The sequence below is a fragment of the Aulonocara sp. 'chitande type north' Nkhata Bay genome, linkage group LG4 (assembly GCF_057382095.1).
Source record: "Aulonocara sp. 'chitande type north' Nkhata Bay isolate Kocher_YH1m ecotype deep benthic linkage group LG4, A_spYH_male_GT1.1, whole genome shotgun sequence".
NCBI classification, from domain to species: Eukaryota; Metazoa; Chordata; class Actinopteri; order Cichliformes; family Cichlidae; genus Aulonocara; species Aulonocara sp. 'chitande type north' Nkhata Bay.
In genome coordinates this window covers 22,111,123-22,138,087 of record NC_141347.1, presented here as the reverse complement: position 1 = coordinate 22,138,087, position 26,965 = coordinate 22,111,123, and the positions used below count along the sequence as shown (strand labels likewise).

General features: G+C 42.5%; 1 protein-coding gene across 7 annotated transcripts in view; it reads left to right on the top strand.

The window, feature by feature from the left end:
• The window catches only part of cep112 (centrosomal protein 112), a 134,684-nt gene extending 113,910 nt beyond the window's left edge, over positions 1 to 20,774 (top strand). For 3 of the 7 annotated variants that reach the window (XM_086289149.1, XM_086289147.1, XM_086289152.1), the window contains 4 exons: positions 6,038 to 6,127; positions 14,710 to 14,811; positions 19,207 to 19,271; positions 20,064 to 20,772. In XM_086289149.1, coding sequence (XP_086145275.1) covers positions 6,038 to 6,127; positions 14,710 to 14,811; positions 19,207 to 19,271; positions 20,064 to 20,067 — 261 coding nt within the window. In that variant the 3' untranslated portion in view covers positions 20,068 to 20,772. Of the gene's footprint in view, positions 1 to 6,037; positions 6,128 to 14,709; positions 14,812 to 19,206; positions 19,276 to 20,063 lie in introns of those variants that run through there. The other 4 variants (XM_086289154.1, XM_086289151.1, XM_086289153.1 and 1 more) reach the window with 3 other exon arrangements.
• The last annotated feature ends 6,191 nt before the right edge of the window (positions 20,775 to 26,965 follow it).

The following is a 26,965-nucleotide window of genomic DNA, read 5'->3' as shown; positions in this document are numbered from 1 at the left end:
CGAATGCCCACACACAAACGCACACACACAGCAGGCATATGGTGTATGTTTTATAGTCGTTTCCTATTCTCTTTCTAGCGCAGCTCACAGCAGCTGAAAGAGACGGGAAGACCGAGAACAGCGCGTTCCCCCCAGTGGGCACAGCTCGGTTGCAACATGTCTTCATTAGCGTGGCAATTGTCTTACTATTTTCATCAGTACCAGAAAAGACGGGCAAGATAACCGTTTGATTTACTGCTCAGGAGTTTCTCCACAACTGCTGCCATCACGCTATCTTCCCACTTTACTTCTAAATCAACTCTGGGAAGAAGAACTGAAAAGCATTAAAGCACTGAAAGCAAATCAATTCACACCAACATCGGTGTTATCTTTCAGTGGGGCTGTCCTGGTCGACTTGCTAAACCACTTTTCTTTTTCTTTTTTTCATTCCTACACACAGACAAGACAGACCAACAGCAAAGCAAAAGTTTCTCTTCTCTTAACACCTCAGGAGGGAGACCTCTCTCCTCCTCCTACAGCTTCTCTCTTACACTCACTTTTTTACCTTTCCCACAATCCTTTGATAAAAGTGCAGATAAAAGAAAGTCTGTGCTCATCTCTCTGGCCATCCATCTCTCCTTGAGGTTAGCACCTCCTTTATTATTTACTATTAGATCAGTAGCCATGCACACACACACCGCCTTGTTCTACTAAAGCTGGTGTGTGTGTGTGTGTGTGTGTGTGTGTGTGTGTGTGTGTGTGTGTGTGTGTGTGCGCAATCCACAAACTGTCTCTGCTTATGTATGTCTGTGTGCTTTGTGCGCCTTGTGTATGTATCTGCTCCTACCCTTGTCTGTGTGTGTGTGTGTGTGTGTGTGTGTGTGTGTGTGTGTGTGTGTGTGTGTGTGTGTGTGTGTGTGTGTGTCCTTGGCTGGAGGCGGTGCAGTGTGAGGTTTTTGCTGCTGTCTGAAGTCGTCCAGCCTCAGTGTCATTAGAGGATCTCTTTAATCCAGACTTTGGGAGAAACTTCTGACAGCACGCTGCAAATAGAAGGCCCCGCCGCACATGAAGAGCAGCTCAGCTCCTAACAAAACACCAAGTTTAAAGAGGCCCCTGGCCTTTTTTCCTCCTCCCACTATTCCCTCCCTTCTTTCTTCTTTGCTTTTCTTTTTTTTTCTCCTTGCCCTCTGTTGCTTTTACTTCACCCTGGGGAAACATGCTCGCCTTATCTGCGCAGGAGGACCACCCAGGAAAGATGACTAAGGCATCGTTGTGCCTGTGTGACGCCGCGTGTATGTTTGTGTGCGTACGACGCAGTAACTGCGCACTCATTTGACTGCAGAGTGTAGCGCTCACATTTTTAGAACTTTTGCTGTTAATATTAATGCATGCCTATACCTGTATGGATCGCTCTGAGCGGTGTGTTTGTTGGTGCTTGTGTGCGCGTGTGCCTCGCTAATCCTTTGAGCCAAAGTTTGGAATGAAAGGCAGAGGCACTTTGCTGATGGAGAGGTGAGAGAGACCTCTAAGCCCCCAACCGATGTACCGTGCGCCAGAAGTAGAACCGCTGCCCCTATCTCTTCACTCCGGCCACGTGTTTTTTTTTCTTCTCCTTCACGTCCCTCCTCCTCTTCGGTATCTTGCTGTTTCTCATTTTTCACCTTTCTGAACTTTCTCTCCTCTTGCACTCTTCTGGATGCGGTCACATTTCTCTTGCTGTCTTCTCAAGCTTTTCCTTTGCAATTTGCTTTTCTCACTTTCTTTTTTACACCTTTCACTTTCAGGCTTCCTTCGTTCATACCCAACATCTCTTCCTAAGGAAATCAGACCCCCCTCCTCCTCCCTTACACCCCCACCCCCTCTTCCTGCCCTGTTTTCAATGATCCCAGTCAGTCTGCATGACTGATACAGACCATATCACCCTCAGCATCTGGAGACATTTTTGCTGAATATTATACACATGGTCATTCATGTACTAAAGAAAAGAACTGTGTGTGTATGTTGACTACTTGTGTGTATCTGCAGTACATGTTATATGTACAGTACAGAGTTACAACAGTGGAAGTTAGACTGAGAAAATGAAGAATCAATAATGAAGCACCAGTTGGAGGTTTTGTGTCTGAACAAGTGCCCTCATTGATTAAAGTCAAGGTCAGACAGACCATGCACATCAGCTTCAGCACAGTATCTGTTGCTAATTCGCTTAATATGACCATTGTGTCTGACGGCAATAATGACTGAGTATCTGCAGCTCTTTCTGACTCACAAAGCTGTACTGTTCATCAGCAGAAACATCCCATATGATTCTATTAATGAAGGAACCAGGGTTGAACTTTTGCACTTAGATTTGCTTTGAGTACATCAAACGTAGAACCCACAAGAAAGAGAAAAACACGTCACCAGTGGGGTCAGCCTCACTTCCCAGAAGATGAGGTCGAGAAATTTTGTGTCACATTGCGGGGAATCACTAGTGAGACAGGAAGAGATGGGTGGGGTGTGATCTGTTAAGGACGCTTATCTATATTGTCTGCAACGGTGCTGTTTTAAGAATAGTTGTAGGTGACATTAGGGTCACAGTGGGTAGGTTTTACAAGATGATAGCAGACGTTTGCAGCTTAATCATAGACTGTATATAAGAGATGGATGCAGCCAACTTGATGTTTGCCACTAGTTTTTGGTCTCTGTTGTTTGAAGCCTTCGTGTTTGCATTTTGACGACAGCTATGCTACTTTCTTTGCAGCCAGAAGTGATTATATTTTAAAAGAAACGGTGCTGCTGTTACCGAGCCTGGTTAGTAAGACACAGTTAGGTCCATATATATTTGGTAAGAGACAACTTTTTACCTCAATAAATTTTTAATTAAACAACTCTGATGCAGTGCAGACTTTCAGCTTTAATTCAGTGGGCTGAACAAAAAGATTGCATAAAAATCTGAGGGACTAAAGCGTTTTTTTAACATCGCTTCATTTCAGGGGCTCAAAAGTAATTGGACAGATTAAATACAGGAAAATAAAATGTTCATTTCTAATACTTGGTTACTACTCTATCCAAAGAACGTTTTTCCAGAACTGTGCTGGCTTTTTTAGATGTTGGGGTTTTGTTTTTTTTAGCCAAGTTCAATCTAGCCTTTCTATTCTTGGCACTTATGAGTGGCTTGCACCCTGCAGTGAACCCTCTGTATTTACCTTCATGCAGTCTTCTCTTTATAGTAGACTTGGATATTGATACGCCTACCTCCTGAGTTGTGTTGTTCACTTGGTGGGCTGTTGTGAAGGGGTTTCTCATGACCATAAAAATTATTCTCAATATCACTTCTTGGGAGTGTTTATTAGCATCACTAATAAAAGTGTATTTCTTAATATTGGGGCAAACAGACTGGGGCATCCACCACTGTTGTCTTCTGTGGACCTCCAGGTGTTTTTGCGATGCTGAGTTCACCAATGCTTTCTTTCTTCCTCAGGATGTACCAAACTGTAGATCTTTCCACTTCTGATATTGTAGTAATTTCTCAGACGGGTTTTATCTGTTTTCACAGCTTTAGGATGGCTTGTTTCACCTGCATGGAGAGCTCCGTTGACCACATGTTGTCTGTTCACATCAAAATCTTCCAAATGCAAGCACCACACCTGAAATCAACTCCAGGCCCTTTAGCTGCTTAATTAATAATGACATAACAAAGGAATTGGCCACACCTGCCCATGAAAATAGCCTTTGAGTCAAATGTCCAATTACCTTTCCCTTTAAAAAGAGAGTGACACATGTTAAAGAGCTGGAACTCCTAAACCATTCATCCAATTTGAAAGATGGGAGTCTACTTATTATATAACTATATTCGGAATATGTTTCAGTAAATGGGTATAAAAAAACAAAACTTGTGTCAGTGTCCAGATATGTACTTCAGACAGAAGTACCTTGTGAACACTTTGTGTTACTGTGGGACACCGGATATGCCTGTAAATCTCGTCGTCTCTCTTTTCTAAAACTGTTAGAAGTTTGTCTCCAGCACAAACAGAAACGAAGGTACAGTCACTAAAAGAGCACTTGTTAAATGGGCCCCCTGTTGGGATGATGGTTAAAAAAAGAAATAACGGGGTGGGGGGTGGTAGAGTTACTACGAGTTTACAACATTATAAAATGAAGGTATGTAGGATATAAACCTTGTTTTTAAAAAGAAACACATTTTATTTGTCATATCACGGAAGAGAAGTGCTTTACCCACAATCCAAAGTTGAAATGGTCACTGTTACCATGGGAAAGTATTTTTTAAGATTTTTTTTTTCTACACTCTCCCAAATGTTTAATTCGTCTCAAGAGACCATCACCACAATAAGCTGTGCATCTCTCTCTGCCCCTCTCCTCCAAACCCACTCCCACCCAAAAATAAATACTAGTCCTTGCATGCCTTCTCTACACTACCACTACAGCTACTTAAAGCTCTTGTAATTCATGTCAACTCCACTGAAAATGCTTTTCTTAGTGTCACTGAGACTTTGATTCGTCAGTAAACAAAATGAAATGATGAAATCAAAGGCAAAGGCTTTCACAGAATGGAGATGTAGGCTACAGTGGGGTTGTGACTAGTTAAGAAATACCCTGATTAATAGGATAAGCACGCTGGAAATGGGCCGCCTTTCATGAAGAGCTGAAACTGACCTCGACGTGCTCTAGAGTCATGTTGGCCGATTAATGTGTGCTGAGAGGGGGAAAAAAATCCAACTACCAGAAGCCTAAATGAAGCCTAAATCACCTGCGTCAGTGCAGTTGAGGTTAGTTCACACTGTGTTTTAAATTAGTGAAAGAAAATGGTCATATATGAGATAAAATTGCCAAGAGGATCAGACACTGTGAAATCGGAGTGTATTCAGTATAAAAATCTAACTAACAAATCCAAGTCTGTGTTTCTTTTTTTTTTTTACTTCGTGGTGTAGTTTCCAGAGAAGCTCTACCTAAAAGTTCACCCCGGCCCTAAAGCCTTGCAGTCTGCGCGTGATTTATGTCAGTGGACTGAATCGTAGATCAGGCGGTCATGCCTATCACCTGGACTACGTTTCCCTCGGCTCGGAGAATCAACAAGTCCACACCTGGCCTGCTCACTCAACTCCAGTGGGGGGAGACACTGTGGATATTGATGTTAGCCAGTGCTACACTCACACTTCTTGGAGGTGTGTGTGCATGCAAGTGTAAATGCACGCCCGTGCTTTCATCTTAAGATATTTGTGTGTGTGTGTGTGTGTGTGTGTGTGTGTGTGTGTGTGTGTGTGTGTGCGCACACGCACACTTGCACATGTGTACATATCAGTCCCTGCTTTCCATGCAGGCTAATCAAAGATGAAGTGTCCACATGTGCACTCGGAACATCTGGTTCTGGGTCGTACGCAGGAACTGTGCTTTGCTATCACTTACGGGCAGAAAGGGGGGAAAACTGCTTTGTGCGTTTCTTTTTCTTTCTTTCTTTTTATTCTTCTTTCTTGCCTGAGTCTTAGAAAGCAAAATAGATTGAATTCTTTATTGGTACCTTGTGGGGAAATTTGATCGGCACAGGTACTGGAATACATGCGAGAGGGCTCGTTATCCACTAAATGATACAGTGTATGTTTCTTAGTACTGCCAAGGAAAGGAATAAGAACTGCAGCTTTATAAAAGACTAGAAAGTTTGTTTGTTTCCATACTGGGGAAGTCTTTCTTTATGCCCTTGTCTAAAAATAAGTTTAGGGTTAATGAGGGCAGCTTCATAGTAATTACTGAGATTGCTTTGTTAATAGCCTTTTACCTCCCAAAAAGTAATCACAAGCTGTATCTCTCTTCATTGTCCTTCTGTCTATGTTTGTGTACTCTATATTCCTATTAGTTTTCTCCATCTACTTGTTTTTTTTAGCTCTGGTCTTGAGTCTGGTGTAGCCTCTTATTGAGATAAAGCGTGCATCTGTTTGCAATCTCAAATGTAACTGCAGATTAATGTCTATCAATTTGTGCCACGTAACACTTAACGCCACACCGAATTCGAAATGTTTTTCTCTTTGCGTCAGTCAGCTGACTGACTGTCTCTCCCTTCCCTCAGGCTCTGCAGGAAAAGGTGGAAAGTCTACAGAGACAGCTGCACTTGGCAGAGAAGAATCTGCTAAGCAAAGAGCTGGAGACTGAAGAGAAGGTGACAAGTTTCTCTTTTTCTCTCCATATCTCACCATCTCTTTCAAATGCTTCTGAGAAATGTACGAATGAGGCAAGACCGCCTTACCCAAACTGATTCTCTCGCCAACAGTATTGCTACATCCCTCTCGCTGCCCAGCATTACCTTTTTTAACCCTTTTTCATCAGAATTCCTTTTGGTTCGTGCAAGCACACAAGGCCTCATCTTTGGCCCCTCGTCGTCTTATGTCACCAGTCCCTCCCTCCCAATTTACCAACCTTACTTGATCCTCCAGGGGGCCACAAAAGGCAAACAAAATAGATTTCCCCCCTTCCTTTCCTGCCCTCCCCTCATCACTCTGCCATCTCTCGTTCTCCTGTTCACAACCAGAGATATGCCCCCTCGCACATTTCCCAAATTCCTTGAGATCTGGCTTCAAGAGCCAGCGCCTAGGGCCAGGAATGCCACCGCTGCCTGCGTTCAAAAGGGAAGCCTCTGTGTGCACACATGCCGACAAACACACACCCACAGCTCTCTAGAGCGCCCTGTAATCAGGCTCTGTTTTGACCTTGACACACACAGAGAAGAAAGCACTAATGACTACACTCACACAGGAGGTTGTTCTTTTGTACTGTGGTATGTACACCAAAGGCATTCGCTCTCCTGCGTCCCCCTCTGATCCACCCACTGACCCTTGTACACACTTCACACACCCATTGCGCACCTCAGTGTCCAGCCTTCGCAAATTTTCAGGAAGAGTCCAGAGGTTTTTAGGAGCCATTGATCACTGTGCCAGTCCCAGAAGCAGGGTCATATGGTTTCCTATGACTTAGGAGCCGCTGAATCAGGAATCTACCTGCTCCCATGTCAGGTGAGGGGTTGGGTTGAAATTTCTGAGTGTTTTCAGCATTAATAAGTATCTCTGTATATCATAAAGTATACTTAAAGTGAGTGTATGATTCCTCATTTGTTTTAGGGGTCCTCAGTGCACACCCTCACTGCGTGAAGTGTGCATCTTGTAGCTCTGAGGCTGCCCTCTCTTTACACCAACTTTCTTCTGACTGGCTGAGGCTGCTGTGCTTGAGATGACCATATTAATTACATCCACTGTTGCTGACATCACACAGATGCAGACTTGAAAAAACCTGTCTGAAACCAAGTGTTTATAAAACAGTCTGAATTTAGTCCATTGTAACAGTTGTATGACAGAAATTAATGGAACACAAACTAGTTCCCCTTAAAGGGTACAGCTGTTGTATTGCAACTTCCACAGTGTTCTCCTCTTTTGCAAAGCTTCATCACAGTTTTATTAGTCTTGCTAAATTTTTGATTGCGGTGCCACTAAGATACATGAATTATGATGCTGATTCCAAAAATGTTGCCTTCTGAAGCAAAAACAGCAACACTGCGATTGAAGCAAAGAACGGGTAAACACGACTAAAAATCTGTTTAGCATTTGGTTCCAATTTTAGGTGCTTGACAGTTCTTTTTTTCACAGCCACTAACACATTTCGCTAATCCAGCACAGATTGTTTTGCTGTAGCAAAGTTGGCAGCGCAGAGATCAACAGGAAGTGAGCCATCGTAGAAATAAAGGAATGTGTGCATGTGCCAGAAGAGCTAAGAACATTGCAGGGCAGCTGAGATCGGATCTGGAATGATGGGGTTTGAAGGTTTTTAATAAGGTACAGCAGCTAATGTTTCAGCACAGAGTATGACTTCATCAGAGGGAGAAGAGGAGGCTTTTGGCAATGTGGATGTTCAGAGTGCCTGCACCCAGCTAATAAGTGTCTCTCATAGCATGAACAGGTTTTACGTGTGTCTAGCCAATACCTTATTCCGAAAGAATGTATTATTATACATCCTGGGTTTGTGAGACATGTCTATCCACTGCTCTTTTTATGCTTGAATAATCACTCATGAAAGTTGTACGTTTCTTTTATCTTATCCACCAAAGTTTTGCTGCTTTTAGCGAAACCTGAGGGTAATTTTTTCCTCACTTTTCTGATATTGTACCCGTTCATACCTCAGCAATGTCCTGCTTCTGAATTGTTACACGTCACAACTGCTGATGTGAAGCAGACTTTGGTGTTGTTTCGGCTTGTTGTGACCCCTCTATCACAACAAGGCACAAGAGTGTGTTTCCGGTTCAGTCTCTGCAGACAGTGGCGTGATGTACCTCAATAGTTAGAATAACTTTCAAGACCGTAGTGGTTTTTTTGTTTGGTTGTTTTTTTAAGGCATAGGCAGCCTGTATTCCAAGGCTGAAGAGGAAAGATGCCCACAAGCAGAGGAAAAAGTGCACCTGGAAGACAGTAACTTGGGAAAACTGCCACATTAGCTCCTCTCGCAACTCGTTGATCAAATGCCAATTTTTTCTGATTTATTTCGCCAAAGAACTTCTGTTGACACCCTCTACAAACAAAAATCTGAGTTTTACAGAAAACAAAGTGCTGTGCTGAAGGAAAGACGTACAGATGGTTAACTGAAAATCAGTTGCTGTACACCATTCTTTACTTGACATATTTTACCTAAAACCAACAAAAGCAGGTGCAGGTTTTGCACCTGCACATGTTACTGTATATGAATGTTGGTCCTAAGTGAGGCTAAGCAGGCTGAGAACCCTGAAAATAAGCTGACTGTGGTTCGTTGTCATTTGTTTACTGCAGCTCTAATTACATAGATGCTCAGCTAATGTAATGAAACTGACATTATATCTTGTAATAATATTAGCTAGCTACTTGTCAACCATCCTAGCATTTCAGTTTGTGCGCTGTTTTAATAAAAGGATTTATTTTTAAGTATAAAAGGTCATTATTTCATGATTGCTCACCTTACTCAATTCAGTTGAATTCTGCTGATACTGGTACCAACTACTAAATTTCTAGTGTCTTGACCTCCCTATTTAGGACTCGAGCTAACTCATCTGGAGATCTAATGGCCCAGGAGTCATTCCTCCTGCGCCATCTTTGAAGTCCACTGCCTGGTGCGCGTGCATTGTTGGTGCATTGTAATGTAAATTCTCCGTGGACTTGCAGGCATGCAGACATTGACCCAGACCCTCAAAATGACAAAATGTACACTACCAAACAAACTTATGGATAAATATGACCAAGAATGTAGGTTACAGTTAGTTATGTGGAAGTATAAGTGGTTATGAGGCCATGTTGGCATTTGTAAGTCATGTGAACAATGTTTCTTTTCCATTGTCAGCGTCCGGCAACTTTATAGTATCTTGTCGAAAATGTTTGTAGGTGCGTATTAGCATCGTTTCTTAGCGCAGCTTGTCACAATTATACCTTCGTGGAAGCGACTGGCTACATAATATATTGACTCCTGCCTCATATAATGCTCTTGGTCAAGAAAACGACATAGTTTGCATGCAACTATCAGGATTAATGTACATTATACATGTGTTAGAGATGCTGTGGACAGAGTCTGCGCATTGTTTTTTATTTGCCATTAAACCTAAAGGTATCCAGTCTCCACACACCAATAATATTGCCCTGGTTTATCTGCCAAGATGTGTCTTTGTAATCCGATCCCTCTCATGCTAAAACAGCTTTTCTGCCCAGACTTCACACAGATGTTGCTTGCCTTACACTAGCAGGGCCCTCGCAGGCTCCCCCACTCTAAAATGGCAGATCATCAGCTCGCTGTGTGGTTCAATTCTCCTTGAAGACAGGAGCAGAATATTGAAGACTACAGCTCTTTGTATAAATACATAATGATACAGTGGGCATGGCGAACTGTACAAGTTTTAGAGATGTAACCTTGTGCAACACGGGAGCTCGGTGTAATAAAAAATAAATCATGTCTCTAGTTGTTTTCAGTATTGATGCAGACATAAAAATGCAGAGGAGCTGAACTTAAGTTCTGTAGGCTGAGCCTTTTTCCTGTGTGCTGTTTTTGTTGAGGCACATTACATCAGCAGCCACCAATCCATCCCATAGTTCTAACAACCTCACTAAGATCTGTAGCCAGTTCTAATCTCCTTCTGCCTTTCCTTTTTTTTTTCCTTCTATTTTTTCTCCCTCATTTCTGTGAAGCGGTTTCCTTTTTTCCCTCTCGCAGCAAAGCGTTTCTGAATTCAAATCGCTCCTTGGTGAACTCACTGAGTGCCAACTCAGTGGATGTGGAGGCGCAAACTTTGTGAGTGGCGTCATTTTTGATGTACACCCTTGTTCCTGACAAGGTTTTTGTCACTCGGGAACAAGGGTGTATATCAAAAATGTCTTTCCAGCAGCTACCCCCACTCCTCTTCCCTCTTCCACCTCCAACCCCCCAACCTGTCCCACGCAAGCCTGTGCACACACACATACACCCCAACTTCATTAGCATACATCAAGCCTCCCCAACAATGTGACAAACTTCATTTGAACGTTGAAAGTGTTGAGGGCTTGTTCCTTTCTGCTGGCAGCTGTCAAAAACCATGCCATGTGACGGTACCAAACGCAAGGGAAAGTCAAAACCACAATCTAAAGACTATATATAGATGAAATGTTGTCATTTTAAGATGACTGGGAGGGGAAAACGACTGCCGCTCCTCACAGTCTTCAAAACTAGAGAATCACGCTTCATCAAGAACAAACAAAATCATCTCTCAAAGAGCTTCTGAGATGAAACCAGATTTCTCTTTAGAAAGTCAGCGTCCCTTTTCATTGCTCAGGGAAAATAGTGGCGCACTTTTTTTCTCTCTGTGATTCCCTTCCTCCCTTTTCTTTCCTATTCACTTGCATCTACAGTCCGTCAGTGACCAAAGAACCTCATGGAAGGTTTGATCAGCAGTATTGTTCAAAGGCATCAAACATCTGTCCTAATAAGTGAGGAGCCTTTTTTCTCAGATGCCGTCACGTCTCCTTCCACCTGTCAGAAAAATAAACATGCCTTTGCTGCAAAAATCATGTTGAAAGAAAAGTAAAATGTGTTTGCGTGAAGAAAAGGAGAGATGCAAGCAGAGGGACCTCGGATAGGGCAGGAAAATGCAAAGTCGAAGAAACGGCGTCTCTTAGGAAACGAGTCAGACATCTGCGGAGAGTTAGATGCTTCTGTCTTGAATTTTAACTCCATTGTGAGACATGGTGGAGTCAGAAATTTGAATTGATATTATACCTATTCTTGTCTGCTTTATGCTGTAACTGCTGTCTGTTAGATGTGTTGTTATGAACAAAAAAAAAAAAAAAAAAAAGAGTCCTGCTTCCACCCACACATGTTGCATAGTAAACTGTGGCTAAGCTTTAGATCAGGGAAGGCAAATGTTGTGGTCTGCTACACTGTAGAAAGAGCAGAAATACACCCTCAGGTTAAAGGAGCCCTATATATATGCTTTTCCCTATGTACTCCTATGTACTCTCTTACAGTGGTGGATGCTTAAATTAAACATGGCCAAAGTTTGAAATAATGAGGTATGCACAAGCGAGCCAAAAGCTCAGGCTTCAGGCTGCTCTAAATTGTACACAAGTTTCTACTCTTGGATCTCTGTAATGTTAGTATAGACATCAGGCGCACAGCAGCCCTGCCTCTCCCACCACCACCACTGCCATCACCTGCTATTCAAACGTTCTCTTTACGAGGGGCAGCCAATCAGAAATTTGATTTAAAGCTATGCAATTAACTTGCAATCTTATTGCCTATGAAATGGCAGCTTTGAAGATGGAGACCAGGTCTGCAATTATTCTCAGTCAGCTGCTGTCTTCAGAGCGACTTTAGTGCATCAAGACGGCAATAAAATCGAGTCCGTTAGATGGAGTCGCTCTGCTACCAGTTTGCAATCAAATGAGATCAAGTTGGCAATTACTTGTAATCTGTTTGTATAAGACAAACTTGTCATCTACAGGAATTTAGCGTCCATCCAGAATCTCTTGGATCTGAAACATAAATTCAACAATTCCTCCACAGATAGTGACATAGTTACGATTTAACTGCAGCACAACATAAGCACTTGGCAAACTTTGATTTTTATATAAGATCCAATACAACCAGCTGCCAGCCAGCTATGGTGAGTCTGTTATTGCAAAGAAAAGCGCCATAGACAATGGGCACTCATCGGTGCAGCATGTTAGCAATCTGCTTGTGTTTATAAATTAGATGGCAGTTATTTGCAAAGCCTTCACCAACCTGTCTAAGAGCGATTGTAGTGAGTCTGAGTCACATCACTATTGTTTGGAGGTCGGTTACCTCCTACCAGGCAACCTGTCCAATCGCTTTGCAATGAAAAAGTTGGTTGTGCAACACCCTCAACCTCTGGGGGACCAGTTAGTCGCCGCAACTACTTGCAGCCAAAAAAAAGATCAATGCAATCAGCAGGAAAACACCACTTTTCCTAATCACATGCAGGCTGCTTTTCTATTTTTAATCTTGTGTGTGACTGAGCTATAAAACATCTTGTTTCAGAGGATGAACTGAAGGGCTGCACAAAGGGCTCAGTGAAAGATAAACGTATTATTTTGAACTGTGACTCATCCAAAGCTGCTCTAGGACAATCCAAGAATGACAAATATGCAGCTGGAAATTTGTATAACAGGTATAATTCATCTGGATTTGAGGTGTATTTTTGTGTTTGTGTGTTCATGGAATATGTATGTGCTGTGCTGTTCCCATCATATTATTTTATGATGGGAACAGCAACAGAAAATTCAAGTAATATTTTCTCTTGCAGCCACTCTTTCAGCGCCATAACCATGAAGTCGTTGGTGCGAATGTAAGCTGTATGACCTTACCGTGTCATATAATACATGAACTTTTCTAGTTTGTCGCCCTTACGACCGTATGTACATCATCCAGCCGCCGTGAATGCGTTATTGCTGCCTTGCCGAATGTATGGGACAGAAAACGAAGACAGCATTGCCGCAACGGAGCTTGTAATTTAGGCAAAGCGGATTTCTCGTTGCTGCGGTGACGGCACCATACATGAATCAAGAATGCAACACTGAGGAACTTGGCTTTTGAAGAATCTAAGACTTATATTCAGAGTGGTTGGTAAGGGATGTGTTTATTCAACCATTGTTTATTGCTTCGGTCTGAGGTAGTGAAGTGTGTTTTGTCTTGGCTTGCCGTTTTGTTATGACTACAGGAGCTGCTATAGATAGAGACAGACATTTTGAAAATCTGCACTCCTCTTCGCTTGAGCCCTTTTTTTTTTTTTAAATCCTGAACATTCAAATTAAAGCTTCCAAGTTTTGTTTTGTTGGGTTTTTTAGCCCTTGTTTTTTAAAGGCCTCTCTTTCAAATTATCCTTGACTTCATTTTCACACAGCGCGGACAAAAAAAAAAAAGACATATTTTTGTAAACTGATGGATTCTCAGCCTGACGTTATTGGTCCAACACTTTCAAATGAATAGGGCAGACGGAGCCTGAAAAATTGGCAAAGTTGTGGCAGACTAATCTACAGCACACTGTGCCGAGACAAAGTGAGCTGCTTCATGTTGGGATCATTTATACTGAGGGTTGCTTTGAAGTGCTTCCCAATCCCTTTCATTGTGCCCAGGAAGATTAATTAGCCAAAGCCAGAACAATCAGTTAAATCCACAACAGGAAGATTATTTTAGGGAAACCAATCTTTTTTTTTTTTCCCCCCCTCCCCATCCACCCACCGCCCCCACCACCTCATTCACGCTCTCTTCACTTGAAAGACTGATGAGAGGTGGGGATTGTGGGCATATTCTTAACGCTAGTGGACTTTGGCTCTGTAAAACACATTATGGTCATTTAAAATGCTCAGACTCTCTCCCCTGGTTACACCTTGAAATATGTTGGGGAGGAAGGGGGACAACTGTTGCTTTTCACAGGTCGAATTAATCCCCCGAGCTCTGTTAAACTATTCATCAAGCTCTGAATTAATTGATTCGGCGACTCTTCAAAAAATGCTGTAAATGTTTTTACAATACTGTTAAAGCGTGTATCTGCGTTTGTGTGTGTGCGTGCGTGCATGCGTGTGTGTCCATACATGTGTGTTTCTGGGTAAAAAGTGGGGGTTGCGCTAACCAAACCCTTTTCAACTTCTATAATCAAACTCTGGTTTAGTGGAGTGTAATTTAGCCCCAGACAGACTTCCTCCAGTCCTCCCCAGTGGAGATAGCTAGCTAGCTATTGAGCCGCTGCTGCTGCGTTTGATGTGTCCTGCCCTCCACCATGGCCCTGTCCTTTTCCAAACCCAGCTGTCTTGAGCCCATAAGTGCTTTGTGTCAGATCTCGCTGTAGTCACTATCATCCAGTAGGGGGTGTTGCGCAGAGCGAGTAATGTCAGTCTGCGGACCCCCTGTGGAGATGTGAAGGAGCTGTGAAGAGCGAGGGAATACTCTGAGCCATGAATAAAGAGGGGATACCCACAGTGTGTGTGTGTGTGCGCCTCATCTAAGGGAGTTGTTGGTTTGGCCTGAAAATGCATACATGTGAGTGTGTCTGTGGAAAGAAAGAAATACTTATTCAGCAACAATACCACAATTGTTATCCAGTTGAGACACACCGTTTAAGAGCGTCTCTGGGGCATCAGAGACAACAAGAGAGTGCATGATTACTATATATTACTTAATAAGTATTATTTGATTAATGTGGTGCCTTACTTTCTTGCTGACTATGCATCTTTCCTACCTCTGTCTTCTCAGGTAACCATGGTGCATAAGGAGTATGAGGAGAAGATCAAAGGTCTGATGCCGGTGGAGCTCAGGCAGGAGCTGGAGGACACAATCAGCTCACTGAAAGCTCAGGTGAGGTTTGATCTGATAGAGGCAAAGCCAGAGCAAGAAAGATGTGTTCAGTCTGTTGAACATCTCATTGAGAATCCATTCATTTTCTTCCATTAACAGCATTATAACTTATAAAGTCTTGAGCTGGGAAGTAGGTACAGCAATTTGTTAAGACATCTGCAAAAAATTTAATGGATATACAGTCTTTAGCTCTTTACCTCAGCTTTCAGTATGTGTCCATGTCTGTTTACTCTGGAGGAGGTTGTAAAACTTGGTGAAATGAGTTTGATAGTGTCCGATGAGTCAGTGAAGCTCACTTCAGCCTGATGACACTCATACTGAGCGATACTGAGGTCAATAGTTAAGGATAGCTGCTGTTAGCTGGCATTAGTGAAAAACTTTGAAGTGGCTCTGACACTGTGGCAGGAAAAAAAAACGTCGTACAATGAGGGGATGTAATGAGAAATGGGTACCATCCTTCATATATAACTCTATAGTTTTATATCTGAAGCGGTAGACACAAATTAAAATTTTCACTTGGCTGGTCTTTAGCCACATACATGAAACACCATTAGGCAAAGCGGCGATGTTCGTGTCGGCCACTGTATTCAAGCTGGCGGGGCGCCATGGTGGCTCCCGTGAGCCAACAGCTGCTCCTTTGCATTTTTATGGATTATTTTTAAGTTTATGAGAGTGCATCAGTTTGTTGGAAGATGTAATTACTAGGGGTGCAACGATACACAAAATTCACGGTTCGGTTCGATACCTTGGTGTCACGGTTCGATATTTTTTCGATACAAAAAAAATGTTCATGCCTTTTTAATTTGTCATTTATTAAAATTATAAATATATATTTTAACTCAAAAGTACAGTTTTTAAATTTAACCCTAACCCTTGTGCGTGTTTTTTATTTTGACAGCGAATGCGCACCTGCGGACCACTTATGTGCAGCCCTGGTTATTTAGCTCGTCATATTGCAGCCACAGAAATTCTTTTGTCCATGAAACCATAAAGCTGCACTTTCTTTTTGCCTTATAGTCTGATTTGTCATAACTTCTCCGTTTTGTGGTAAGCTTTTCTTTGGCTGTCACTTCTTCACCCTGACCTGTCTTATTTGGCTCAGCAGAACTGAAATATATATCTGTCTGTGAAGGTTCTCAGTCATCCAGGTCATCGTAGTCAAATATATATCCTGCTGCTTTTACACACGCACTCACATAAGCTCAGCGATTCTCTGCGCGATCAACCTCTCACATGTTTAAGCTGCGGGAGATTTCACTTGTCATGTTTGCATAGTAAGCTAACGATTAATAAGACGATGTCAGAGGAATTGGTGCACAAATTATCATCACTCACAGATCAGTGCTGTCGCTCTCTATACACAGTTCGCACGATTGCAAAGTGAAAGCAAAAAAACAAGCGCAAATTCAAACGCGATTTCAATATGTCACATATTGACAGTGGCTCACCGATGCCAATGACATAATTACCCAGCTACATTTCTGAAAGAATGCAAAAGCATTGACATATATTTTTCCTTCTTACAATAGCCCGACGGGCAGGGAAGAGATAGATTTTGGTAGCCCGACTGAAAAAATCGCTAGCTCCAGGACGTCGGGCTAGCGATATTGCAAGCCCTGTATCTGATTGAGGAATCACTCATCTTTGGAAAAGAGAGTTTATTACAGAGAAATGTCTCTTTCCAAAATAAAAGCTATACTATCCGCTTCTTCTGGGTTATATTCTCAGCAGCATAAGGAGAATCATGTGCTAACAGCTGTCTAAATGACTCGGCTAAAGTTAGTAGTATGCTTGTTGTTTTTGTCTTTGCACTAGGATGATGTCGGTGTAAATGTGCAGTCATATTCGTTGTGTTCCCACTAGTGCTTTCAGGTTAATCTCGTTGAAATGACCTTAACACCACAACATGGCAAATCTCCGTTAACGAGCTACCGCCGATCGCCCCGTGCATGGGGCTAGACGGCCAACACGTTAACGAGCTAACTGCGCTAACACACTAGTTCCCACCCATGTAATTGAGCATTGCATGGCACATCCAACATACTGTTTTACTTTAGTCCATGACTCGCTTACCTTCAGGGTCATATGTCACATGAAAACCAAAATAATTCCAAACGCCAGATCTGAATGAGGGTGGGGGAGGTGCCCTGCGCTCTTCCTTCCGACTATGCTGTCTGTGTTGAGCGCTCAGTGGATCTGCGCTCGACAGTGCAGCCTAGGCGGAGTAGTCGAACGCAGATTCACTGAGCGCTCAACACAGACAGCATCGTCAGAAGGAAAGTTGATAAAATAAATTACAAATGTTGTATTGTTCGATACATATGCGTACCGAACCGAAAGCACTGTATCGAACGGTTCAATATCGATACGAATATCGTTGCACCCCTAGTAATTACATACTAATCTATATATGTTTACGAGTACAATATTCTTTATTTCTATTAAAGAAACTGAAAACATGACTGTATCTGTTAGTAGTTTTTAGGAATAGATCTCCAGGCTTATTCAAGGGTATTCAAAGCTCTTCTTTGGATGTTGGCTGTCTTTCATATTCTTTGTCAAGATGATCCCCCACTGCTTCAATAATGTCGAGGTTTGGGCTCTGAGGATGGCAATCCATGACTGAGAGCGATGTTTCATTGTGTGTTTTTGGATTGGCATTGTATTTGAGATTATTGTCATCCTGAAAAATGATTTTTTTCTGCCACTCAGACACTTTCCAGATGGTACTGCTGGGTGGATTTAGTTTGCTGGGTGTAGATATACAGACAATGGATGTAAGCTGCAAACATGCCAGATTTGATCATATCTGCTGATTTACATCCTTAACCCCCAGGCAGGTCCCATGAAACTATACAGTATGGAAGTGATCGTATGCAGATCCACAACAAACCACACATAACAAAGACACATACAAACAATATACCATCCTCAGGTAGAAGTGATCACAGATCAGGTTGGACATAAGCCATTGCCTGAGATCTGGAGAGCATTCTCTTTATTTTAACTACTAAACTATTGCAGTGTTTACTTCCTTTTGTTGTTATTGCAGGATTTTGTGTGTTTTCACTTTCTTCTGTTATAAATCAATCAAAACTGAGGTAAAGCCCTCTGTATGAAACTAGATGTAGACTTATTTGTTTGAGTGAGACCTCTCTTCCGTGCAGTTTCGGCGTAGCACTCGATAATGGCCTCGGCATTCACTTCGGACCCTGCTGATCCTCTCTGCAAATGTTAATCTCTCATTGTCTTCCCCTCAGATCAAACAGTCAGCCTTTGCATAACCGCACTCGTACGTTTCTCCTCCGAGCCGTGTCCTTTGTCTCAGCATTTACATTGTAAATAATTTCGTTGGAATAATAATAATAACAGCGTGCAGTGCAGGTCTCTATAAAACGCTCTCATCATTAACCCCTGCCTTGTTCAAATAGCGCTTCCAAGATCCCGTTTCATTGGACAGACCGCAGCTCTGCGATCAGAAATGTTTATAAAATGCGATTCATGACCAGAGCGGCCTCTCCTCTCATTGACAGTGTCTTGGGTTTTGCACATTAAAGTGCATTATTTTATTACATAGTTTGAGAAAGAAAAAAAAAAGGTGCAGAGAGTTTCCGTGTCTCTGGAGGCATCCAACCACATTTGGGTATGGTTTTGCATATACTTTCCCAGTGCGAAGTGCCAAATGAAATGCTAGAACTTGAACTGAGGTCTCCCCCACAGAAAGGAATGTACCCTCGGCTCCAGTACGGTAGTCCCAGAACAATGCGGATTCTTTTGGAGCTGTGATTATTCTGCCAGGCTCTAGATGCCGTGTAAATGTAGATGGAGTTTATTTTCACTTCAGCGAAGCACACTTCATAAATAAACCGGCACTTTGTAGCCAAACAAAAGAACGGTGCTGCCTCCTAACCTCGGCTAACCTGGGCCTGTAATCTTCCCAGCGTGCCTTAACCCCGCTGCCCTAATCTCCTGACCCCCGGCCCCCGCTGTCGTGACCCCAGGAGTCAACAACCGAGGTTTTCTTCTAAAAAAGCACAACCGACCTAAATCAATCAAACCCTTCTCCACTTCCAATTCCTGTGTCCTGATGAACCAGTTCTTGCTTCCTTCATACTGAATATATTTGAACTCTTTACCCCTTGAAAGCCAACTAGGAGTAGCTTTTGATGCTCTTTTCTAACCTGAGTGGTTTCGGTCATGTTTCAGGCCTGATTATGGATATGATTGGATTTGCAATTAGAAGTTAGTGAAGGTGGTCTCTGCCTTTGCAGTTACGCTTGTAAAAACATAGAAAACTCTTCTAATGGTCACCAAACCACGTCTTTGTTTCGTTTTCGAAACTCGTCATAATGGTGGAAAGAGTTGAAGATTACCCCGTGCCGTTCTCTGTTTCAGGTTAACTTCCTTCAGATGAGAGCCTCTTTGCTACAGGAAGACCTGGATGCCTGTCGCAGCAGCAGGTGAGCATGTCGATCTGAAGTAGGCCAGAGCAGTAAAACTTTATGAGAAATGAGTAAAATGACAGAAAAGGTTCTGGTAATTCGTTCCCAAACTATTCTGTAATCATAATATATGAAGTTTTTGTGTTTACTGTGGACCGTTAAAAAAAAAGACGACAAGTTAGTGGAAAACCAGGATTTTTTTTGTCATTTCATTGTTTCTCTTTACTTACAATTACCTTGGTGTAATATGAATGACCATAAATCAACAGAAAATGGTGTAAAATGTATGAAAATACAGTTAAAAGGTCCAAATCCGTGCATTGAGTCACATATTTTGAAGCTGTCCAGTGGGCCAGATTAGAGTCTTTGGCGGACCGATTCTAGCCCCATGGCCTTACGTTTGACATCCCCGGTTTTGAACCTACAGAAATGCATGTGTGTAGTACACATCATAATCAGTCTGCTGCCTTGCTTTAAAGGTGCAGATACGAGCTTTGTCTTTGACTAAGACAGCTTCCAGTCTGAAGGGCTTTAATTGCTTTCCCTGCATCCATCACACTGTAAGAGCCATTTATGTTTTTGCAACTATATACATGTGCAGCGATGACAGCGCCCTGTCAGACAATGCCGCAGCTCACGTCTGTGTGCGCAATGCTCCCAGGACTGTCACTCACGGCAGATCACAGGAAAACTGTTATTTCCCTGCACTCTGCCCTCATTCCTAAAAGTGACTGTGAGTCAGTAAGGAGTGAGTAAATCAGAGCCGGTTTGCATTTGTGTTGAAATTACGACGAGTGTCTCTCTGCACAGGTAACAGCACGGTAACGTCAGGCTGATCTTCCGCCCGGACATGAAGGACGGCGTCGCCGATCAGGTGTGAGCACTGTTGGCCGTTACGAGTATTTCACACACCTGCCACGTCATCTTTTACTTTGAAAGACTGTTTTTTTTCTCTCCATTGGTTTAACATCTGAAATATTTATTCATTGTCAGATTTTAGTTTTGTCTTGTTCAAAAAAAAAAATTCTCGTGTTTTTAGCTTTTTGTATTGTTGTTTTTCATATCATTATTAACTTGATGTTATTGATGTTTTTTTTTAAATATATCAACTGCTTTTAATAAAACACTTTGCTTCAGTTTTCTATTGTCCTCCTATTATTTTTTCCTTATTCCGAGCATGTTTTTCATCTTCTTCAAATACCTCATAATTAATCCCTTATTTAGGGGGAGCTGTGCCATTGCCTTTGTTTTTCAATGACCACAAAATGCATGTTAACCAAGATTAGCTGTGTAAGTACAGTCCCAGACCTTGAAATCCCATCTCCCCATCACTGTTTAGCATTGCCTTTCTGCTTAAGACCCCATTTGAACTGTAAAGAGTAGTTGGGGGGGTTTGTGGTTGTTTCAGATAAAGACCGCCGCAAGTCGACTGTTTGAATCTCAGGCCAAAGGCTACAGTCCTCGGCCCCAGTGTTTCTGCCTCAGCGCACCACTTTGTGTTTTTACCAGCGACTCAAACCCAAGCCGATGATGGAGTCCGCAAAATGGTCACCCCGTCTCCAAAGTCTCCAGCTCAGAGGCTTTTTGATGATAATAACATTTGGTGGCTCCATAATGAGCCATTGTCTGTTGGGTGCTCTGTATGGTAGGTGAGGAATGCATGGGCTCGAATTGATTTTTGGACAGTTTGGAGGTGTTATTAAATCCCTTAAATCAGATTGGATTTCAAAGAGAGGCGTCTGCACGTATTTGCACTGGAACGGCTTTTCTTCTGACGCCCGCAGTTCGCGTGTTGCCGTTGTCCGTGACCTTTTTCCCGCTGTCTCCAAATGAAACACGATTCCCTTTGCTCTGTATTTATTTGATGTGCTGATTCTGCTGCCCAGGCAGAGACAGAGGAGAAGAAGAATAGGAAAAAAAAGAGACAGAAAGGAGAGAGGAGTGTCAAACCAGCAGGAATTTAGTCTTTCAGCACAAAGCCTTTGTAGAGCGTGTTGTTTCTGGACGAAGTGCACAGAGGAAACATAGCTATTACAACACAGCATCTTCAGCGCATGCCTGTACATCTAAGGAAGTATGCGAAAGGGTGGTTTGCATGGTGTTTGTAATTACATTGCCTCTCCTCTCATTGACAGTGTCTGGGGTTTTGCACGTTAAAGTGCATTATTATTATTGCATAGTTTTAAAAAAAGAAAAAGTGCCGAGGGTTTTCGTGTCTCTGGGAGCACCCAACCCAAATGAAAGTACTTTGTACATCATTTCCAACCACTTACAGAGACAAGTTTTAATAGCAGGGACTGTATGTGAACATGGCTGCTGCTCAGTATTCAAGTTAGGTTGGGACGTGGTACTGAGCTCCTGAGTCTTTAAATTTCAGGTAGATCAGCTGGTGTCTTTGATCAAATTTAAAAAGAAAACTTTCATCGATCCATCACAGATTAGCTTTAAAAAAGTTGGCGTGTTTCATGGCCAGTGAGTGTTGTAAAAGCACCCGGCACACATCCTCTCGTCTTAGCCAAAAAAAATGTTTTTCTGGGCCGTGAGCGTGCACAAATTGTTTCAAAAGCAGAGCAAGATTTTAACTTTCCATCTTTGGCTGCGGTACACAAATTCATTCTCATGTAATTCTGAGACAGTCAGATGGGAGACATTTGATGAACTAACACAGAATCATCCAGTCTTACAGATGCTGACAGTGCAACACTGGTTTAAAAAATCTTGATAGTTGTTAATAAGTAATATTAATAACAGTTGCTGAATAATTTGTTTCCTAAACATTGGTTGTGTTCTTGCATTGCTTCAACGTTAGCTACTCATACATTTATGTACAGTCCCCATAAACCATTACCTACTTACATATGTTCAGTATGGGACCATTTTGAAGGGCAAGGCAAGGCAAGTTTATTTGTATAGCACAATTCAACAACAAGGTGATTCAAAGTGCTTTACAGAGACATTAGAAACAAGAACAAATAAAAAGCATGATTAGGGGGCAAAGACCTCATAATCGTGTCCTTGTTGCACCATTTTCTACAGGAATTGTATTTCTTTCCCACGTCTCTTTACTCTTAATGCTCAAATATAAACTCATCTGCCGCTTTATTAAGGACATCTTACCTTCAGAAGTGCTTTAATTCTTCATAACTGGAGGTTCTGGAAACATGACATGACAGAATCTCTCACTTGCTGCAGCTGACTCTATTGGATTGAGATTTCCAGCCTTTAAAGGCCATTTCACTAACATGAACTCAATGTCATGTTCAAGAAACCAGATGATTTGAGCTTTGTGACATGGTGCGTTATCGTGCTGGACGCAGAAATCAGAAGATCGGCACACTGTGGTCATAAAGAGATGGACATGATCGCCAAGAGTGCTCAGGCAGGCTTAAACGATTCTTATTTGGTACTAAGAAAAAAATCCCCCACTACATTCCACCACAACCAGCAGTGTGAACCATTGATATAAGCCAGGATGGATCCAAGCTTTATGTTGTTTACTCCAACTCCACTGCTCTAAACCTACTAACCCTACCATTGGCGTTTTGCAGCAGAAATCACGACTCATCAGAGGCAACATTTTTCCAATCTTATCCAGGTGAACTGTAGCCTGGGTTTCATTATATTATGGCAGGAGTGGCACCTGGTGTGGTCTTTTGCAGTCCATCTGCCTCAAGGTTCGACATGTTGTGCGCTCAAAGATGCTCTTCTGCATACCTCAGTTTCAACATCAACAGGGCATTTTCTCCCTGAAAACTGCTGTTCGCTGTGTGTAAAAATCCCATCAAATACTCATACCAACCATGCCACAATCCAGCTGACTTAAATCACCTTTTGTCCCCTTTCTGATGCTGATTTTGAACTTCAGCAGGTGTCCTCAGCATGTCTAACACGCCTAAATGTGTTGAGAAGCTGATTGGCTCATTAGATATTTGCGTTAATGAGCAGTTAAACAGGTGTACTTACTGAAGTGACAGTGAGCCTGTATAAATTCAGCTTGATTTATAGTTGCGCCTTATGAGGTTGCACGCTAGCTACAGAGCCTTGGTACATAAATACAGAAACTAAGCACCTTGTCACGACTAAGGCAGCTTTAGAGAAAACCTTACATAAACAACGTAATTATGACAAATGTAAGGATTAACACGAGGCACCATGCAACGTGAAGGAAAGAATGTAAACTTGGGTTGTGTGAGGCATGGGGGGATTAAATTCAATATGGTTGTAGTGTTGCTCTCATCCATTGAAGTGTAACAGTGAACTAAAAATCTGAATCAGCAAGAGTCCCATTAACCCCAAAATTGACGTCATCACTGTAACTGACGCAACCGAGCCGACACACGTGGTATTTATTAGCTGCTGTTTCCTGAACCTGCGCCTGCTGATGGGTATTTGCTTCAAACGGTAACAATATCTGCGTCCTCTTTTTACCTTTACATCAAAAAGAGATGTTTTACGCCCGGATATTGTCTCCTGGGTGATTTTTTTTACTGTAAACACGAGAACTGACAGAAGTAGGTGCAAATTTTTTTTTTAAAAAGTTGGAGATCAAGCCACATCTGGTTTAACCTCTGCATAAAGATCATCTATAAAAAATGTCAAACACCCACTCCCGAGTCTGTCATTAGAAAGAGGGCTGCAGACGCGGTTAGACAATAAGACGGGCACTTTGTTTGAAGCATACGGAGCTATTAAGGTTGGCTGTAGATCTAAAGGTTAGTGTGTTCTTGGGCTTATTTAGCAGAAGCCCGTTTTCCTCATTTACACCCAAATAGGCTCCAGCCATAACCTTTCCTTTAATCTGTGTTATTACTCGGACATAGTTTCACTCTAATTGATTGTCCACCAACCAAATTACCTCCATAATTGTGCTTGTGTAAATACAAGCCATGAATGTCATTTCCACAGAGCAGACATGGCCCCATTAAGGATCAAAGCCCTCGCTTCCTCTCGGCTATCTCCACATCAGACAAGCGGACTGTTATGTGACAACAGTGAAGGGCAGTTAGGCAGCTCCAGAGGTTTGCACTCATCCACCGTGTTCTTCCTTGCTGCTGCTGCTGCTGCCTCCGCCGCTGCTCACGGCTGATGTGTGACGCTCGTTCAGCTGAGATTCCGGCTGATTTTTAACGGGGCTCGCTTCAGCTGGAGGTTTTGGTGTTTAGCTGTCCTAATGAGGGTTTTCTCGAGCGCGTGGGAATTTTAAATGCCGCCGCAGCCGAGATCAAAAGTGCTGCATGTCACTGAATCTGAAATGATGCCGTTTCTCTGTGCAGATGAACCTTAAACTGTTCTTTTCTGTATGTGTTTTACGCCTTTAGGATATCAGAGAGGTTATATGAGGACATTCAGTAGCTGGCAAACCAAACAGGTTGCCGTGTGCGTGTATATACCTTAGTCTCAGCCCTTGTGACAAGCCGCCGGGAATGACTGTACATCAGTGTTTGATTGACAAAGTTGCTGCTTGTGTGTGTGTGTGTGTGTGATCATACGTGCAGCTGGGTCTTTTTATAGAGCTTCATTGTGAGTCAGACCCTAGGAGGCCGGCGTTTGGCTGCTGTACACTGCTTGCATAAATAAACCTGTTTATCGCCAGCACTTCTGTCTCTCTCTCTCTCACACACACACAACGCCTTCAACACGTTTCACTTACGCTGTTTATTCTGTCTTCCATCTTGTTTTTTACCTTTGTTGATTCTGTATTTATGGCAGTGATCCCGCCCCCCCACCCCCCCTTCCCCAACCTACTCCACCTCCCCTCCTTTTTTCCTGGGCCCTTGTCACTCAAACGCAACAGGAGCTATGAAAAGGATATGCCGCTGTGTGATCTCAGGAAGAAGTGGGTTACAGGCTGGAGTGAAGAAGGCACAGCAGGTTGTGTTTGTGTGATTGTGACACGGATCTGCCGTGTGGGTTGAGCAGTGGGACAGACGTCCATGCATTCAAGACAGTGTGGGAGGTTTTGTCTGTACCACTTGCCCTATGTCTCTGTCTGGGTATGCGGTATATCTCGCTCCTTCTTTTTATCTTGCTCAGCCTCTCTACCTAAAGTGATAATGGGTCAGTAGACAATTGCAAAACTGGCACTAATCACCTGAAAATGCATCTGTTTTTGTTTTTTAGCCATTCAAACCTTTGCAGGCTTTTGGATAATTTACCTTGGATTTTCTCTGTGCTGTCACGGTACTCCCACTGTCCTGGGGGAATGACTGGCATGGCAGGGCTGTTAGATCATCTAGTTGGTCTATAAAAGCTCTTCCATCACATTATATTGAATCTACACCTTCCTCATCCTCACAAGTACTTTGTGTACTCTGACGCTGCTGACACCATCGCACCATTCATGTTTAAATAAGGTGCACATGGCGCATTAATGCTAAGCAATAAAGCTTATAAAGAAGCACATGCACCCGCCCACATTTAGTCTTTTTCCATCTGTTTTACTTTTTCAGTTAATGCAAATATCTAATCAGTCCATCACATGGCAGCTATTCAGTGCATGTAGGCATGTAAACATGGTGGAGATGACCTGTTGAAGTTCAAACCGAGCATCAGAATGGGGAAGAAAGGTGATTTAAGAGACTTTGAATGTTGAATGGTGGTCTGACTATTTCAAAAACTCACGATGTACTGGGATTTTCCCACACAACCATCTCTAGGGTTTACAGATACCAAAAATAAAGAAGATCTCCAGTAAGCAGCAGTCCTCTGAGTGACAATGCCTTGTTGATGCCAGAGGAGAATGGCCAAGCTGATAGAAAGGCAACAGTAACACAAATAACCAGTCATTACAATTGAGGAATGCAGAAAAGCATCTCTGGATGGACAACATGGCAGACCTTGGAGCAAATGGGCTACAGCAGCAGAAGAGCTGCCTCTCCTATTAGCTAAGAATAAGAAACTAAGGCTACAGTTTAGGATCCATGCTTCCTTGTATCGACTGTCCAGGCTGCTGCTGGTGGTTTAATGGTGTGGGGGAGATTTCTTTGGCACACTCTGGGCCCCTTAGTGCCAACTGAGTATTGTTTAAACACCAAACCTACATGAGTATTGCTGCTGTCCATGTCCATCTCTTTATGTCCTCAGTGAGTCCACATCCCAAACCAATAGAGCATCTTTGGGATGTGGTGGAACAGAAGATTCCCGTTGTGTGCAGCCGACAAATCTGCAGCAACTGCGTGATGCTGTCATGTCAATATGGAGCAAAATCTCAGAGGAATGTGTCCACCGACTTGTTGAATCATGATGAATTAATGCAGTTATGAAGGCAAAAGAGCCGTACGTTGGTATCCAGACAGCCATCTTTTTGAATTATGTCATAATGTTATTGTCAACTTATGAAACTAAAAGGAGACCCAGAACTGTTGATATAAAATTTTATGTCAATTGGTTTTCAAAGCAGAAATTGGGCTTCTTTTAGTTTTGTCATTAAAAAGTGGTTTCAGAAGAGTTTTATTATTAAATAGTTTTGATGTGCTTGTTAGTAGCTGCAGTCCTAAAAGGGGATGTCTAAGTATCTCAGCCTTGATCTGATTGCCATGTGTATTTGCCTGCACAGACAATGTGATAGCTTGGTATTTCTTCTCTGGATTTGGACTAACATCTGACAGATGAACAACATCAGACTTTTCCAGGAGTTAAAAACAGACACTCGTTGAGCGTTTTAGCCCTCATCATAGCATGCCCCCGTTGCCATGGCACACACTCTGTTGATA